We start from the raw sequence: 18,497 nt of genomic DNA, 5'->3' as shown, positions 1-18,497 counted from the left end.
TGTGTACAGCTTAAGCTACGGATGCAGCAGTGCACGATTATAAATTAAGTGCTTGAGAAAGCTCGTTTTTCTTCCTCCAGCTCTTAATAGACACTAATTTGTTTGATGATTACCTCGGAGATATTAGCCTGGTTCATCGCCTGGCTTGCTACTCCGGATGTGGGTTGTTGACAATGGTATATTCAATGATTCCATATATACAAAGGTAACATGCACCTCTCTGCTTATGTCTGTATCGTGGTAGCCAAACCACGTCGGCCTTGTATCGCACCAGGATGTTGCTGCAACTTAGCATTCCGGCCGGCCTTTTAGGACATTGAAGAATGGTTTTTACTGCGTTCTTAGAACATTCTAAAACGAATAGTTTGTGCAAGTGCTTCTGACTGTCCACGCATGAGTGCGAATTCACCGTTTGTTCTTTTCTCTTCTTTCTTTTTTTCTTTTCCACTTACTCCAGTGAAACGTAGCTAACCAGATGCTTTCTACTTAAAATACTCACCTTCCCTTTCTATATACAAACATATCTACCGGCCTAGTTGGCGAGTGAAAGCGGCCTGCCTGTTGCCGACGTATTGGTTGACTGGAAATACTGGCAGCCAACAAATTGTAGTCGCCCATCAATCAATAACACTTGCGTTTACGTTGCTATTAAGATGCGTGGGTTCACATAGCCACGAGTTGAGGCTATGTGGTGCATGCTTCCCACATCGTCACTATATTAGGCGATACTGCAGTTAAAAAAAAATCACAGCATATCCACGGAGTGAATGATGATGAGTGGGCGAAGCTGCGGAGGTTCATCGGTAAACCGTGAATCTTCCGTGAATTCTTCCCAGTACATCATCACCGACGTGAGATCGGGCGCGTTTATACTAAAGGTTCGATGAGAGTTATGACGACTTGCAGCTCACTTTAATTTTACATGTGCGCTGTGAATTTTCATTGTTTAGAAAACCATTGTTTTAGAAAACATCTGGCGTCTTTCGTTAAGCAGCTGGCGTCTTTTCGTTTTGCTTTAGAAACATCTGGCCTCTTTTCGTTTTTTGCTTTTAGAAAACATCTGGCGTCTTTCGTTGGTTTATTTCATCAATCAACGGCGTTTTGAACAAAATTTTTTATTGTTTAATGACGCACAGGAGAAATCTCACCAGGCACTACCTTGGAGCTAACAATGGCTGCTAATGGGAATGAGAGACAGAAGAAGTCGGCTTTTAGCTAACACTTACACTTCTACTTCTACTAACGTTTCCTACTGGAACATGCCAATGGCTGCTAATGGGGAATGAGAGACAGAAGAATTCGGCTTTTAGTTAACGCGCACGCTGCGAATTTTTCATTGTTCAACAACGCACAGGAGAAATCTCCCACCGGCACCACCTTGGAGGTCAAGATCTGGTACTAGCGTTACGACTGGTTAGGCACTACGAGGGACGAACGGGTGCCGCTTTAAGGAGCTTCGCCCCTAAAAAGTAGTCCGGGGGCTAGAGTGTCCGCCTAAGCTGCCGTGTCACGCTAATATCTCCACTTTATAATTGGAGTTAGCATAGGAATATCAGTGCCCAGGGGCTCCGCTGAGTAATGTTTGACATTTGGTCACAGTATGAAAGAATGAAAGACTCACCCTGAGTCACGACTGGCTGATATTCACTGGTTCCACGCTTGCGACACTTCGAAATGCAGACAAAAAAATTTCAGAGACCCCCGTTTTTTATATCACTTTATTAATTCGAGGGACACGGCGCAGAAGTACATTAGTATACAATAACAAAAAAGCACAACCGCACACTCACATCACTGCATTAATTCACATTTTCTCTTGAGATATACCTGTTCGGGTATCGACAACGACTCTTTGTCTCGTACATCTCCCCGTTTAAGTTCCAAGTGCGTGTGTGTATATGTGCCTGTGGTGTTTCTGTGGTGTGTGATTTGCTGAGTTATACAAGGCTGTCGATGACGTTTTCTTCTTTTTTTTGTAATAGTCTTCCCAGCATCTACAGAAAGCAAGTAATAAGCACGTTCGTGGTGTCTATATACTGCGCGACGCAATTCTTTGGCCACGTTGGTTTACACATTTTACGCTAACGTGCTTGCGGACGGGCTCTATCTACTCATGGAGGACTTGCGGCCTTCTTTGCCTTGTCTATATAGAATGGTACAAGTAAACACATTGCAGCTACACCGGCCACTATGAGACACTATCTAGTATATGTATATATACGGACATGAAAGTGGTGCAATGCACCAGTCCACACCTAGTTTCACGCTCGTTCGTGTGTCGAAGTTTGGCAAAGCTTACTCTCGTTTTTGTGCTCTTGGTCGCTGTTTTACGATGACGCGTCAAGTTCAATAATGTGATGTGATATTTTACAGTGGACAAATACTCAAGGATATGCAGTCATACCTACAGAAGAAGGTAGTGGATATAAAAAGATACAAAAAACTAACAGCGCACATGTGCGCTCCGTTGCAACGCACAAGTAAGGCAAAACGAAAAAAAAAAAGGAACACCAGCGAGGTCAGAACAGTTAACATAAATCAGCAGTCTCATTTAAGACAAACAAAAAAAAAAACAGAAAGGGATTGGTGTTTCGTGGCCTTCCTGCATGGAATGGCGCGTGAATTCTTTCACAATAAAACAAACAGAAGTATAACGCAGTTACTCATTTATGGACAGCGCCCAACTCTAGACTTTTTTGTTTTTTTAACCATGTTTTCATAACACTAGCTGATTCTTCTCTGGACTTATCCTTGGGTACAAAGCCGTGTTTATAAGTATTTTCACATCTGCAATAAATAAGCATGTTGTAACTATTCTCGAGGCGCAGCTTCAGTACGGAATGTGTTTAAGTGGATAATTTAACTCCCCCCCCCCTTTTTTTTTACTGCTGGAATTTTTGTGCAGGCGATAACATTTCTCTGACAGTCTCTGTCGCGTAACAGTTTTCCTTTCTTCCGATATAACGTTAAGTATGTATGCATAAATTTAGCGTCAATATACTGTCTCTGATTTCAAATTGTTCCCCTGTATAAAGCACGCCTAGCATCTCCTGTAGCTTCCAACGAATCATATGAGCATATAAGGTCTATAATCTGTATAATTGAAAAAGGAAACACAATACAGTTCCAGGCATCAGTGTTTCTTAAGTACTTCAACACTTCCGCATTCTTACCTTTCTTCAGCACTATCAGCACGTTAATATACTCGCACGCACACTCACAGGAATACAGAGTATACTAGAGCATTTTTTAACACCACTGTATGCGTATCGGTGACAAGTCTAAGCGTGGAAGTTCAGCTCTTCCTATACAGACAACACGATTCTGTTTTTCACAAAGTCTACAGAACGACACATCATAGTCAAGCACACTATTAACACTAGTGACGCGTTGTTGTAGCAAATGACACACAAAATATTTTTTATTCAAAAGCAGCCGCCTCTGGAAAACGACTTGGCTACAAGGAATGCTAGAAAACGAAACTATACGCAGAAAACACAATGTCTGGGAGTTCAAATAATCGTGTGTAAAGTGCTTGTGCAGTGTTTGTAGAGATTGTTCTTTATATGTCTCTACTACTATTTCGTAAGTGGTACTCAAAGTCGCGATTTCATTTTTATGAGTACAGGTTTTCATTGCGCTAGGATTTGCCATGCCACAGCGACGTTCTTGCCATTTTGACGACACCAAATTCAAATATCACGCTGTCTTCTCTCATTTGCGCTTGAACAGACGCACATTGAACACACTATAATGTCCCGTGCTTTTATGTACAGCAAACCACTGCTTGGAAATTCTCGCACCGGCTGTGACATCCTCACGTCTAGTTGTAAGTGCAAAGTCGACAGAGTTTTATGAATACCAAAGAAACTCAACTTCAAGAGACACTCTTTTACTGGCAGGAATACAGCAGTCAAAGTGGGCACAATTCAACATTCTCCGAGTTACTGTTTTTTTTTAATCATTTATGCATTTTTTAGACCTCAGACACGTGGCTGAACGCTTTTTGAAGGTGCGCCATCGGCCGTATACTTCTGAAGTGACATTGTTGCCAGCGGCTTCCTTCGCCACGGGCCAATCCAACGGAAAGTGGATTGCGAGCGAGCGCCGTCCCTCTTGCTTCACCTTCGGATATTCATTTTCCATGTTACGCTGCAACACTGAAAAAAACCAACAGAACACGAACATACCGTGCGAACGGACAGTCAGTACAAGTTCGTGCCCTTCCAGACCTCGTTTTCTTTTCAGTTCTGAGGCCTGGTGGACCGACAACGCGCACGGGAAATGTCGTGGTCTGCTGTCTCTCCAACACAACAAACACACACTAGGAGGCAGGAAGAGGCGGGGAGGAATCAGAACACACACTGGACCACAATCGGGCATACTGCTGAGTCAGCAAATAGGCTTGCGGTCCAACGGCAAGGAATTGCCAGGGGCGACAAAGGAGACCCACGGTAGATAACACGCACGACGCAGCGATTCTGTCGTCGCTGTCGATGTATACACAGGTCAGCGCCGAAGCCTCTTTCTTCGCCCTGCTTATTAAGGACAGTGGCGTCATTTTGCTAAACTAGATACTGCTGGGAGATAACCAAACAAGAGGCTCGTGGCATCTTTTAAACGCGTGAGCCAGCAATTCTTTCGTCGTCAGGGATGTACTACACGTCCATGCCGAAGCTGGTGCTGTCACCTTGGTACCAGGACAGAGCCGTCGTTTTTGCAGTGGAAGCGACGTGGTTTTCTGGTAAGCTATAAGGAATGCTTCAGCATGTCAAAGAAGACTTGCGACCTGATAGCGTGACGCAGCTATTCTTTCACATGCACCTACACGCATGTCGACGCCGAAGCTGCTGCTAGCATCGCGCCACATCCAGGCCACGGTCGTCTTCAGCTGATTACAAACTGGATCCGCAGGAAACTCTTTTATCTTGGTTTTACTGAATGATGCACGTTTGTAGGGATAAGCAGTGAAAACAGATGCGCAAAACATCAATGCGCAGAAGGGTTGCCGGACTGAAGTGCAGGGCACAATAGCAAATCAGTCGTACGTATCACGTTACAACTTACCGCTGGAAAAACATTTTACTTTTGGTAATGGTCGCTGCTTCGTGCAAGAAGGCCCCTTGTTGCGCAGGCATTCTTAACTGCGGTTACCGCGAACCGCTTTTATGCACTAAAGACGTTTCCTCCGGTGCCGTCTAGTTCCTCAGGCTTGAAGCTCAGTGATCTGCGTGTTGCCGCGCGTCGGTTATATGTCGTGACCACCGATGGCTGCGCGACGCGCGTCTTCAGCAAGCACACACTCTTCACAGCTGGAAGTTGTGCATGGACGTGGAGTACTCGGAGCGGTAGTTTGGGGCGGCGGTTTGGCCACCCTTGGAGCGTGTTGTCCGGTGCGAGTACTCGGAGAACCTGTCGGCATCGTGCTGTGACGGTGCCAGACCGCCACCTGGCTGAGGCATCAGCATCACGGGTTGCAGATTCATGGACTTGCGTGACGCTGTCGACTGGTTGTCCGCCATGAAGGCGCTGTTCACCTCCCCTGCGTGGAAGGACAGACAAGAAAAAAATGAAGAAGAATTAACAGCACTGTTGCCAGGTGAGCGGCACTCTGATTCTGAAGTCAGAAATGGCTTTGAGGAGAACTAGACTAGTAGTGATAGCTTTATGCGAGGGTTTCTTATAAGCCTGATGATTAATATAGCGAGCATTATGTTACGTATAAAAATAGGGCTCAGTGAACAGCAATGCAGGAAGAACAAACTTCTTCTGACCTTTTCTTTCATTTTGGTTGTTGACTGCGGAGCGCCATTGATTATTAGCGTGAAAGATGTACAATTAAGAATATAAAAGAAGGAGGTTACCTAGATAATACATTCCTCAAGTACAATTATCTCTGAGACAGGTGGGGATATAAAGTCCGTAGTCTTTGAACGCGTTCACATCTGCTCTAACGCACGTATGCTTTTCAAAGAAAACACAGCCCTTCCTGCAGAGAGACGAAATTCGAAAATAACAAAAGCGGGCGGCACTTTTCTATTTAGGAGAAACTGAGCCCACACGGCCGCATACGCTGAGCATGAGTCTGAGAGTGTGTAATCATGTAGGAAGCCACCATTGACGACAGCAAGGACGAGTTCTACATGGTCTGGTCAGACTGTAAAGTCCAGGAAACGAGGTTCGCGCTTGCACGTGCACCCATAAGTGTTGGAAGAAGGGTATGGTATGATGAACTTTATTCGGGTCCTGAAGATCAACCCTAGGTTGATGCAGGCGGCTCCCACGGGGGGGGCAGTAAGGTTTAAAAAAGGGTGTCGGAAAGCATTTTCTCGACTACTATGACTAAGGTGAACCGATCAAATGGACACGAAACTAAGAGGCCTGGATGACGTGTACCATTTTTAATACAGCTCAGCTCAGGTAAACAAAGGCAACATGGGCTTGTCCGTGCACCTTGATCTTTGAGAGAGTCGAGGGCAAGAAAACACAGTGACATGTGGACGAAGTGTGTTTATACTTCTTCTGGCCAGTGTTTCCGCGCGCTTCATTCCATTATTAGCTGAGCTGTTTGATATGTCTCTTATTGTTTCACGTCAGCTGCCTACGTTTCATATGCGCCATCCGTCCGACTCAACAAATGTTTTTGTTTGTAACAAATCATTTTTCTTCCGGGTCACGCATAGCAGTTGTTAAATCTCATTGTTCGCTCTAACATCCGCTTGCTTTATTGCGTTCTAATTTTTCCTTGTCCGTAATATCGCGTCACACATATCCTGTCACAATTCTTTTGTCAAACGAAACCTTCCTCTCCTTCAAGAGGAACGTCGCTGGCTGTAACGCTGGCGGCGCACAAGCGGGGCAAAGGCGCCACTCATGCGGAGACAAAAGGGCGCGTTGAAATGAGAGCTATAAACGAGTCGGGTTTCGGCGATACAAATAGCACGACGAGTTCATTCTGTTCCGAACAATGGGCCATTGGATGATGTCTCCACCCCTGCGTTTTGTGGGGCAGGTCGCTTCTCCGGCTCCTTAGGGTATTCAATGAGCCAGAAATAACGGCTTATGCGCGCCGGTGCAGCACTGCGCGTGTGTAACCGGTAGGTGCGACAAGCGGGACCTGCGTCCGCTTTTGCTTATTGTACAGTACTTCGAAGCGGTCGGTTGCGTGAAATACGTTTCGTTGGTGCCACTACTCGTATAGAGAAAACTTTGTGTGCACGCATGAAATCTATACGAAGTGATGTGACGACGTGCAGGTAACACCTTATTGAAGGGTTTAATAATAACAATACTTTCTGGGGTCTTACATCCCAAAATTACGGTATGGTTATGAAAGATGCCGTAATGGAGCGCTCCGGAAGCTTTGACTACCTGGGGTTCTTTAACGTGCACCTAAATTTGAGTACACGGGCCTCTAGCATTTCACCTCCATCGAAATGTGGCTGCCGCGACCGGGATTCGCTCACGCGACCAATTCAAAGGTTTCGAAGCCACTCCTCAGGGAGCAGAACCTGTCACCCTATTTGGTGTTTCTATTCTTCAGTCAAACAGGAAGTAAGGAAGGAAGAATACGTCGCAAGGCTGCACAGAAGGGATTCAGCATTAGCGCGCCTCGTAATTTGAACGACACGCAGAAATTTCAACGCGCGCATCCAAAGACATGTGTGGAGATGTGCGCCATGACATTAATACTTCATCGAAGAATGTAAATTTTGTGGATATTGAACTGCCCGTCGATGTACTAAGCGCCTATGTACTCCGGTGCTGATGTAAAGTTGTCAGTTCGACCCTGCTAACTTCAGGTGGACAAAAAATAATTCAAGAGCCAATAACGAAGAAATAGTGAGAGAGGAAGCGTCTGCGTATTCAAGTTTTAATGCGCGTTAAAAATAGACGTGTGATTGCCTTTACACAGAGCCCTGTAGCTATAGAGGACCCGCACACTATTGTATGGCTTTGTGGGTAAAGAAAAGTAATGTGCATTTTCTTTAAAAGACCCTTAAATAGACTCTGGAAATACAAATACCTAGCGTGTTGTTATGCCCTGGCGTCGTTTTTTGGCCGCACTTCGTGTTGTAAACTGGTTAATTACCGTGACGTCATTAAGGTAGAACCTCTCGATTAGTCCATATACCAGGGATATCAATCACGATTTCTTTGCTACGTCGTTTTGCCACCCTGTCGCACGGTCGTCAATCCTTATCTCGCTCGGCTGTCGGGCGCGGTCAGCTGATAGTTTCTACCTTCTTTATAGCGATAAGTGTTGCCCTGTTGGTGTGTGTGTGTGTGTGTGTGTGTGTATTAGATGTGCCTACAAGGCCTGTGTTGTGTATGTATTGAAGCGGTGCCTTGTGGAATCTGTTATCATGTATCCAGCGTTCATAGCTGCTCGTGACATTGTAGCAAAGGCCGGCTTGCAGTAGGCGATTGTAAGCCTTCACATGAGAACCTTCCCCGTGCTTCGCGTAATTTCGTACTAGGCTTACGGAGATAACAGTGTGTAGTAGGGGAGAGGACACAACATTAATAATAATAATAATAATAATAATATCTGGGGCTTAACGTCCCAAAGCCATGATATGATTGAGCGACGCCGTAGTGGAGGGCTCCGGAAATGTCGACCATCTGGTGTTTTTAGGGGCGAAGCTCCTTAAAGCGGCACCCGTTCGTCCCTCGTAGTTGTCGTAGTCGTAGTGCGTAACCAGTCGTAACGCTAGTACCAGATCTTGACCTCCAAGGTGGTGCCGGTGGGAGATTTTGCCTGTGCGTTGTTGAACAATAAAAAAATTCGCAGCGTGCGCGTTAACTAAAAGCCGAATTCTTCTGTCTCTCATTCCCCATTAGCAGCCATTGGCATGTTCCAGTAGGAAACGTTAGTAGAAGTAGAAGTGTAAGTGTTAGCTAAAAGCCGACTTCTTCTGTCTCTCATTCCCATTAGCAACCATTGTTTACCTCCAAGGTAGTGCCTGGTGAGATTTCTCCTGTGCGTGATTAAACAATAAAAATTTTGTTCAAAACGCCGTTGATTGATGAAATAAACCAACGAAAGACGCCAGATGTTTTCTAAAAGCAAAACGAAAGAACGCCAGATGTTTCTAAAGCAAAACGAAAAGACGCCAGCTGCTTAACGAAAGACGCCAGATTTTTCTAAAGCAATGGTTTTCTAAACAATGAAAATTCACAGCGTACATGTAAAATTAAAGTGAGCTGCAAGTCGTCATAACTCATCGAACCTTTAGTATAAACGCGCCCGATCTCACGTCGGTGATGATGTACTGGGCAGAATTCACGGAAGATTCACGGTTTACCGATGAACCTCCGCAGCTTCGCCCACTCATCATCATTCACTCCGTGGATATGCTGTGATTTTTTTAACGTGTACTAACATCGCACAGTACACGGGCCTCTAGCATTTCGCCTCCATCGGAAAGCGGCCGCCGCGGGAGGACACAACTTGTGCTTGTAGAACGTGAAACCAAGGCGACAAGAAAACCACTTTTTCGCTTTCACACCGTGACTGATTTTGGGAACTATAGAACAGCTGCAGGTTTCCTGCAGCTATTTGAGGATAAGCTGTGTGCTACCAAGTCGATTCAGTGATTACATCGGTAAACTATACTCCTGCGTATCATGCAGAACTAGTTTAATAGTAATAACAATTGTTGGAGTTTAACGTCCCAAAACAGTAGGGAGTTTTAGCTTGTAACGTATACTTCTTTACGTTACCGTGTTACCGGATACCGGATGGAATCTGCGCATGCGCGAACCTTTACGGAACGTAAAGGTTTACGGAACGTAAACTACTCGCTGGATAGGCTTTACGTTTACGGCCATATCTCGCAAATCCACCTTCGTTCGTGGCTACTCGCGATATCCGCTTCGCGGAGACTCCAGCCGCCGAGTCAAAATAAGCCGAAGTGCGAGTGCCACTTACGATCACCTTATTTCAGCCGGATTACCGAGGCTAGAGCGACCTAGAATACCGAATCCGCAAACGTGAGAGGCCTAAAGACGCTGACAGGCTGGATAGGTGGCGCCATCTAGCGGGGCCATGGTGTACCAGGCAAGCACAAAATTGTTATTGCAGAAACATCGGGCGTTCTACTTCCAATGTAAATGCCTTGCAGCGGCATAATTACGAATGAGTTGTCTTTTTAATCATTTTGCCCCCTCAAGAACACTAAGCGAAAACAAACGTGTTCATGATTGTGGTTGCACGAAGCGTCACAAGATGGCGACACCATCGTCCGGTGACCCGGTATTGCTACACCTTTTCGTTTATACCGGGATACTGCACACGCTAAAAACCTCTCTTATGATTTTTCCGCGGCGTAATTCAATATTATCTAAATTAAATGTAGCTTAAATGCAGTTTAAATGCAGTTATCATCACCATTTAGTGGTTTGCGCAAACGTAAGGGTTTACGTACGTACGTAAAGGTTTACGTTTGGGCAGCTAAAAAACTTTACTAAAACTCGAGTTCCGGTAAAACGGTAAACGTAATCCGGTGACGGTAACGTAAAGAAGTATACGTTACAAGCTAAAACTCCCTAGTAGCTGAAAACAGTAGCCGAAAAAGGGCCACTTATAATAAATGCGTCAGGAGCAATCGTACAGGCCCGCAATATTTGAAGGAACGGAACGCCCCAGTGCACACATTACTGCCGTTGCACGAAGAGTGGACTGGACTCTTCGAGTTGTGTTCCTCAGTTTGCCCAATTCGCATATCCACTTTCTTGGAGGCTGACCGCAGCTAATGCGTCGTTCTTATCGGCGGCTAGCGGTCACTGCCCAACGTGGTTAGTTTTTGGGCGCCACATGCTAATTTCGCCGAGCTGGAGGGCAGTCTTCTCCCCCAAAAACTACGGCCAAAATAACGAGATCGAAAGAGATAAACGAAACAGTTATATGTGGGCAGTGGCACACGAATGAATATAGTCCGTCATGCGGAAACGCACATCATGCTTGCGGCGACTGGTGGCGTCGGGAACCAACAGCGCGCGTCGCGTGGGCCATCGTCTTCTTTGGGTCGCTCTCGAAACGCTTCGCTTCACAGACGTTTTGGGTGAATCGCCGAGGGACCTTACACGTATTTCTTTTCTTTTTTTACCTGCCAACCAACGAGCTAAGGCAGCGAAGCGTTTCCCTTCGCCGCTGGCGACATGCTGCCCTCGATATGTTTTTGGGGCCTTTCTTCGCAAGTCTCTCGGCAGATGATTATCAGCGATTGACAGGACGATACTGCAGAAATATAGTAGTGTGGGTGAGCCGGGGAAACTAATTTTTACACTTGCATGCGTGTGCACTCATTCGTTTGCGCGTGTCTGACGTGTCAATTCAGAATGAAACATAATACAGAATGAAGAACATGGGGCAGGTGTAAAGATATTATGCGTGTCTCTAATGCCGGCGTACAATGCGCAAGCCACATGTGTGACTTGCTTTCAAACAGTGCCAGTCACAAAGCAAGCTATACGGGAGAGAGAGGGGTAGAAGTAAATGCCCTGTCGCTTATGCCTCGCACCGGGAGGAGGGGAAATGTGAAAACAACAGAGAGAACATAACCGAAGATGTGAATGCGCAAAATGTTCACACGCGCACAAGGAGCTGCACGACAGCGTTCACACGACTGTCTGGCTGTCATGTGAATGCTGCCATGGAGAACGCCGTTAAGAGCACTGTTCGCACATTGAAGCTGTAGAGGTTTCACCGAGAAGGTTAGCGATCGTATCTCTGAACCTACAAGAGATTTAGAGTTATCCGGGAAGTAGGAGCACTGATTTTCTCCCCACCAAAATGTGGTGAACGAGAGAGATGTCACTGCGATGCACGGTTGGGTGGTGCCGGTGGTGGTGGGAGGGTTTTAGCTACCATCGCCCCAGTCTCCAGTCGTGTCCTATAGCCTTCACGGAGTGTAGATCGAGTTTAATGTGAACATCTTTCAGGGTGCCTTGTCATTTCCGCAATGAATCGTTTGTTAGAGCAACGTTACGCGGTGAATATTTACGTCAAACTGGGTAAAACTGCGAGTGTGAACCATGACATGATCAAAACTACTTATGGGAATGATGCCATGGGTCGACCAAGTGTTCTTGAGCGGCACAAATTGTTCCGAGAGGAAAGAGAGCAGGCCAGGACGCCCTTCAACGGCAAAAGGTCACGAATGCGCGCCGAGCCACATCGCCTTCTCAGTCATGCACTTCCTGACCAAACATGGCATTACACAGCTTCCCCAGCCACCCTAGAGCTTAGGTGTCGCTCTTTAAGACATTTTCCTCTTTACCCGACTGTCAAGGGTCATGAAAGGACGGCACCACGTCTCGGTCCAGGCCATTCAAGAGGCCGTAACGAGGGAGCTGAAGAGCATTCCGGTTTCTGCGTTCCAGGGAGCCTTAAATGACTGGCAGAGTCGCTAGAAACGCCGTGCTGACGCAGAAGGGGCATATTTTGAAAACTATTAAGTCGATGTATGAAAATTGTCAACAATTAAAAAAAATGCCCTACTACTTTCCGAACAAACTCCGTATATAGTAAGGTTATCCAACAGCATTCTTGTATACCCTTGTAGACGGATCCGTTCGAGATGTACTGGTCGGGTAGCAGCTTGACGTATCGCGTGCCCAGCACGAAGGCGAGCGCCGCCAGGACGACGCAATCGGCGACGCCGATGACAGCGAGGATGTAGGCCCAGCGGATGCCGCACTGGCCCGGGTCGTAGTCGCCGGCCTCGGGACCGCACACGTCGCGCACCACGGACACGTCCCAGCCGGCCGGGAAGGTCAGCACTCCGATCACCATGCACACAGCTGCAGCATTGAGAAAAGCACAACGTTGTTCATCACAACTGCATGGAGAAATGGAAAAGCGGTGAAACGCATTCGAGGTGTCAAGGATTTACGAAACGCTTACATGTAGGACTTTCACGCTGAGATGTTGGGCAATGCCATTGGCTGAGAAAGTGAGCGTAATTTAATGAGCGTCTCATGAAAGCATGCACTTTCACCTGTGCTCCTCTTAGCGTTAGTTGAAGGTGCTGTAAATTTTTACAGATGGAAAATTGCAACGATATATAACAGCCCAAAGTGGCGGTAACTAGACGCTTTTGCAATATAATCTGTATAACCTAGTTATTGTCCTATGAGGCGGAAAACGGTAATTAGATATTATATACGCCCAGCCCATATATAAGTGGCGGCTTTCAAAAAATTAAACACTCGTGAAGAGAGAAAACTAATTTGCATATACAGATCACTACAAACAAAAGTAAAGCTTTTAACCATCAGAGTGCAGTGCACTCTCGCTGTCTAACGCGCTGCCCTTACCTCGTTGTTGTCGCTTTAAATTCATTACGGCCACCAGAGCGCGTTAATAACCACGCTTGGAGCTCAATCATCATTAGGTAATAACTTCGAGCCGGGTGCTCTTGTTCTGTGCATGTCCATTAAAGGCGGCGGATCAGCTCGCTGCGCAGTGGACCGGACAAATCCCGCGGCGATTACGATCGGCGCCGCGCGTACACAGCATGATGAAGCGACCGTGGGACGGGCGCTGCAGCACCACCGGCACAAGTTGACGCTCCAGGAAAGATATCAGGGTGCGCATGCGGCTTCCTCTATTCCGTTTGCGCGCTGGGATTAGAGGCGAGACGCGCGTACACAGCTACTAACGAACTTCCTGCATGGCTGACATGTCCGTTTGTAGTTCGCCCGGATGACTCCTCTATATTTAAACCGCACGTCCGTAGCTGAAAGAACGAGAAACAGAGACATTTAGCGTTTGTTCGTTAAGGGGACATCGCCGCGGGACTGTCGCGGGCGACAAGTATATTGTTGGCTGCCGCCAGGAGGGTTGGAAGGCGGGGATGCTACATCTATATCTGAGACGGGGAAATGAACGTCGATGTTTCCTTTTCACAGGGACGCGCTCGTGAACGGTTTGTGACAGGTATACATAGTATAGACGCTGGTCTTGTATTTGCTCGAGCTTAGATGGCTGCGGTTTTGTTTGGGGATGTAACATGTGGAGCAGGAAACTAAACAGTCACGAAAGCTTGTGGTGGATCATTAGGCGTCGACTCAGCGTGACATTTCGCACGCACTAATAGACATGTTTAGTGTATACCAGTACACGCACTTTTATTTTTTTTTTATTGGCGCCAGTATGCCCTGATCAGGACCGCATGTGTGTTTGTAGTGAGCCCGTCGTCTGATAATTATATGATTATCAGAGTTGTATAACCGATGCGAATGTCGGTTATCTGTTGCGTTAGCCAGGAATACAGTCGGCAGGAGACAGGAAGACAGCAGAATGGATAAGAGAGCAAGGAGGGGATTTTCGTTGACATGATGCGGCAAAAATGGAGCTGGTCGAGTTGCGTCATGCGTATGAGGCAAAAAACACAGGGTCCCTTACGCATACGCCTAAGGCGAGAGCTATCCGGTGTGACTATTTTGCCGTGCACTTTATATCAAGCGAACAACATTTTTTTCTACCTGTAATAAGGAAGTCACCCACCTCTGGGCGAAGAGAACGCGTGCCTGGTCAGACAATAAATTTTAATTCTCTCTCTCTTTTAGTCATGCGGACGCCGCAAAGACGAAGCCAACGCGCAGCTCGCGAGCCTAGAGCCACGAGGCACGCTATACGACGGACCGCTAATACGCTACCTACATCAGCCGGTGCCCGTCCTTAGGCAAATCTCCATGGCGTATAAAAAGCTTCGCCGAATACGGTTCCGAATTTTGTTTACGGGCCTCGCACGTCAGATAAACTTCCGGCGCTGATAGCGCTTAAAAGGGGCACCTGTCTTCCCAACCTGCATCGCGTCGCTTCCGCCCATGCATGCATACTTCAAAGGAGGCTTGCGCATCTTGCTTTCAGACAATACGTTCGAACGCACGGCTAACAAGGAAATCCATTAGGTAGAAAACGCCGGCTATAGAGAAAGAAGCGTCCGCTATATCCTCCGTCGCGGAAGTCCCAAGACAAGAGGACTCGATCTGATTGCGGTCGAGCGGAGGCTGGCATCTCGAGATTGAAAATAAAGAAAGGAAAGAAAAGATACAACGAATGAATTAGTCGCACGCGACGCTATGCCACAGATATCGGGATCCGTCGCATGCACGAACGGGAAAAACGGATCTCACTAGAGAGGGTTACGCTCTTCGCACGCGATCCGAAGGCGTGAGTGAATATAGGCAAGCGGGATGCCAGCGGACGTATACTCCGACCGGCCGCACCTTTTTTTCCAAGAGATCCATCATCGAAGCGGCGTCTTTTCCCCCTCTTTCTGTGACTTCACTGAAGGCTGCACTTCCTCCTTCCTCTCGAATGATTGCCAGCCACGGCCGTGTGCCAGCCCGGAAATTGATCTTGGAGCTCCCTCCCGCATCACGAGCGTGTGTGCTCTTGTCAACCAAACTTGATGAATGTTTTGGCGTTGGCGAGGGCCGCCACACCGCGACACCTTTTCAGAAAGTGTTACGGACACCCCAAAGGACGTCGCAACCGAAGCAGTGAACGCGTCGCTTATATAGTCCACTGGCAAAGCGTTTAGCGCAGGGTATTCACCGCCACGAGAGATAAACGGCAGTTAGGAGGATTAGCCAGCGATAAAAGTTATGCAGATTAACTTCAAAGACGGATTAAAGCGTTACGCGCCACAGTTGTGCGAGCCACCGAGTACAGTCACGCCCACCGGCCACCTAGAGACGCGTGGTTAGCTTCACATTGACGCCACGTTCAAGATTGATCATTGTGAGAGCGGGACATAGCGAGAGCTGGGCGACGCTTCTGTGCAATTTCCCGCCATGCAGTCACGCGGTAGTTTTCAGTTCGGTGGAGCCTTCACGCGGAACCTTGTTGCGGAACCTCGATCAATTAAACTGCGTGAGACAAAGGGTCGCGCATTACAAGGAAGTCCAATGAACACGAATTGTCCAATGCTTTGGCCCTCTAGAAAAGTGTACCGAAGAAAGGGCCTGTTTATAATGTTTTATGCGCACAGCGACGGAGAGCATTCACTGAGATTGTTTTTCTCAGCGCGTTGCGATCGTAGACTTTCTTCACGTGATCACGTGACGATTGGAATAGCAGCCGGACATCTGGACTCTTTGTGGCAGAAAACGTACGCGGTCAATCTACGAGACGTGGTCATTAGGAAGCGTGCTTTGTCGCGCCTGCACCATTGATAAAGAAATAAAAAATATAAAGCTTAAATGCTCTCGCATAGCCATATACTAGCCCGTAGTGCGCTGAATCGTTTAGGTAGTTTTTTTAATTCTAAGCGCATGTTTCTTAGGGACAGATTACCGCTCTACCGTAGTTAAACTATAGATCTCCATTTGTTCTGAACACACAGCATTCCAATATTTTACTGTATCATCTATGGATAGCTACACAGAGCTCTTCCACAGTGGAATACATAGTTCTATAAATCGCACACCTTTCGTTCTAAGCCGCTGTACCCATAACATCGTTGCTTTGGGGACAGCTTTCCCCCCTCAATATGTGCAGTACGCAGTACACTCGAAATCGTCTCTGTTATTTCTAGACCCATCTTGCGATGTTTTATTCGTAAACAACCCGCTTTTCCACCTGTCAATTTTTTTTCGAGAAATAGCCATAGTCAGGGGCGTAGCCAGAAATTTTTTTCGGGGGGGGGGGGTCAACCATACTTTTTGTGTGTTCGTGCGTGCGTTTGTATGTGTGCGTGTATATATACGCAAGCAAAATTGAAAATTTTCGGGGGGGTTTGAACCCCCCCCCCCCTTGGCTACGCCCCTGGCCATAGTTGTACTACTAGTGTTACGCGGAAGATATTGTCGCAAAGCAACGCATGAAAAAAGGCACCGACTAGAAGAAAAAAAAAACAAGCTATCAAAAAAGCAACTGAGCCGCTAGGTTTAAAATTTAGGCCTAGGAAAATGATGTCAAAGGCCGGTGGGGCTAAGATGCTAAAAAAAAAATAGCACTTCCCCGACTGCACTGCTCAACCGGAAGTGGTCACGTCCATTTACTCAGGACGAGTGCCACTTCCGAAATTCCAGAAAGCCAACACAAACACAACAACGGACAGACCTCCGCATCCACTTACTGCCTGAAGTGAGAAAGATTTTTCCTCAAGACATCAGGTATGAAGGACCGACCGTGCAAGCCGTAAACAAAACAGGAAAACAAAATACGGTTTCGCGCCCCTGATCTTTGTTAAGATTTTATGCGCGAGTAAGCCAGCGTCGGATAACGACAAACGAGTTTAAAGCCGGAGAAAAAAAAAGCATCAGACGCGACTCGCCTTTCCGGTTTGGATCACTCCAATCTTGTTGCGACTTTCGAATGCACGGTGTTTATATATAGGGAGAGTGTGACCACGAGACAACAGTTTCCGTGAACCTATAAAAAAAAAAGCGTATTGTCAGATTGAAGATTGTCAGTGGTGTCACCTTCGCGTCTGTTCAAACTTGGAGGAAACAGGTATACGTATATATATGTACGGCTGCTGTCGTGTACACCTCGTTAGCGATGACAAGCCCTTCCTCACCCGGATGAGTTGTACAAGGTATCGCGTACTCTATCCGGCGTATAGTGCTCAGCAGTGATAACCTGCAGAGTGGGGAAGATTGCCATTTATTTATTTCTTTCTTCGTTCATTTCGTCATCCGTCGCACTTTTTCTTTTGAGAGCGTGCTATCCGCAGATGTACTTTTCGAGGCACAAGAATAAACCTTCAACGGCACGTCTTGGAAACGGTGACAGCCCGCCTCCGGCACACGAAGCGCGCCGGCGGTGAAGCCTTCGCTTGTCACTGAAACGGACGAGCTCGTACGTGAGAACGAAGGCGTACTTCTCGCTGAGAATAGAAGCGACGTACGCCTGCATACATTCGACGCCCATCGTACGTTTCTGTGTACGGTTGTGCCGGACTTGAGGGACAGCGATCTTTAATATAAAGCAACGCGAGCGCTCGTGGTGAACGGTGCGAGCTTGGTGCGCTTCGTGTTCGAGCTGTTGGCGGCCTTGTAATCACCACTGAGCGCGCGCATTTTCATTGTTTGCCTTAAAGAACCCAGAAAATATGTGTACATTAAACGACTTGTTTAATCGTGTTAAGAATGGTTCACAGTACAACGCGTGCGCTTGTAAATGTGTTTGTTCGACGCGCAGCGTTTCGGAGGCCTTGTATAGCAAGTTCTATGTCCACATCCAATATTTGCGAAACAATTCCCGAAGGCCGTGCTTATACACATTTGCGTCGCTACCGGTTTCTCGAGATATAGCACGTTCTTTAGAAGCGTTGTATATCACTGCTGACAGAAGCGTTCTCTTACACCAGTCAACGTCTCTGTCATGCTGATAAAGACGTTCTCTATCAGCATATTATGATTGGTGGACTTTATTTAGTTGCGCGAGTACCGAGTGACTCTTGTTTCTCTTCCAAGCACTTCCGGTGAAGCACTTATTTCCGGTTTTCCGAACACACAGAAAGAAAAAAGCCTTA

At 46.9% G+C, this 18,497-nt stretch overlaps 1 protein-coding gene across 1 annotated transcript in view; it reads right to left on the bottom strand.

Annotated features, from left to right (window-relative positions):
* Positions 1-1,704: 1,704 nt before the first annotated feature.
* LOC119396824 (LHFPL tetraspan subfamily member 3 protein) overlaps positions 1,705-18,497 on the bottom strand; it is a 153,382-nt gene continuing 136,589 nt past the window's right edge. Inside the window, exons 2-3 of the mRNA XM_037664160.2 lie at positions 12,562-12,807; positions 1,705-5,542 (exon numbers count right to left, since the gene is read on the bottom strand). Coding sequence (XP_037520088.1) covers positions 5,307-5,542; positions 12,562-12,807 — 482 coding nt within the window. The 3' untranslated portion in view covers positions 1,705-5,306. The remainder of the gene's footprint in view (positions 5,543-12,561; positions 12,808-18,497) is intronic.

Source organism: Rhipicephalus sanguineus, chromosome 6 (assembly GCF_013339695.2).
Source record: "Rhipicephalus sanguineus isolate Rsan-2018 chromosome 6, BIME_Rsan_1.4, whole genome shotgun sequence".
Lineage (NCBI taxonomy): Eukaryota > Metazoa > Arthropoda > Arachnida > Ixodida > Ixodidae > Rhipicephalus > Rhipicephalus sanguineus.
The sequence above is the reverse complement of the archived record's forward strand: the minus strand, read 5'-3'. Positions and strand labels throughout refer to the sequence as shown.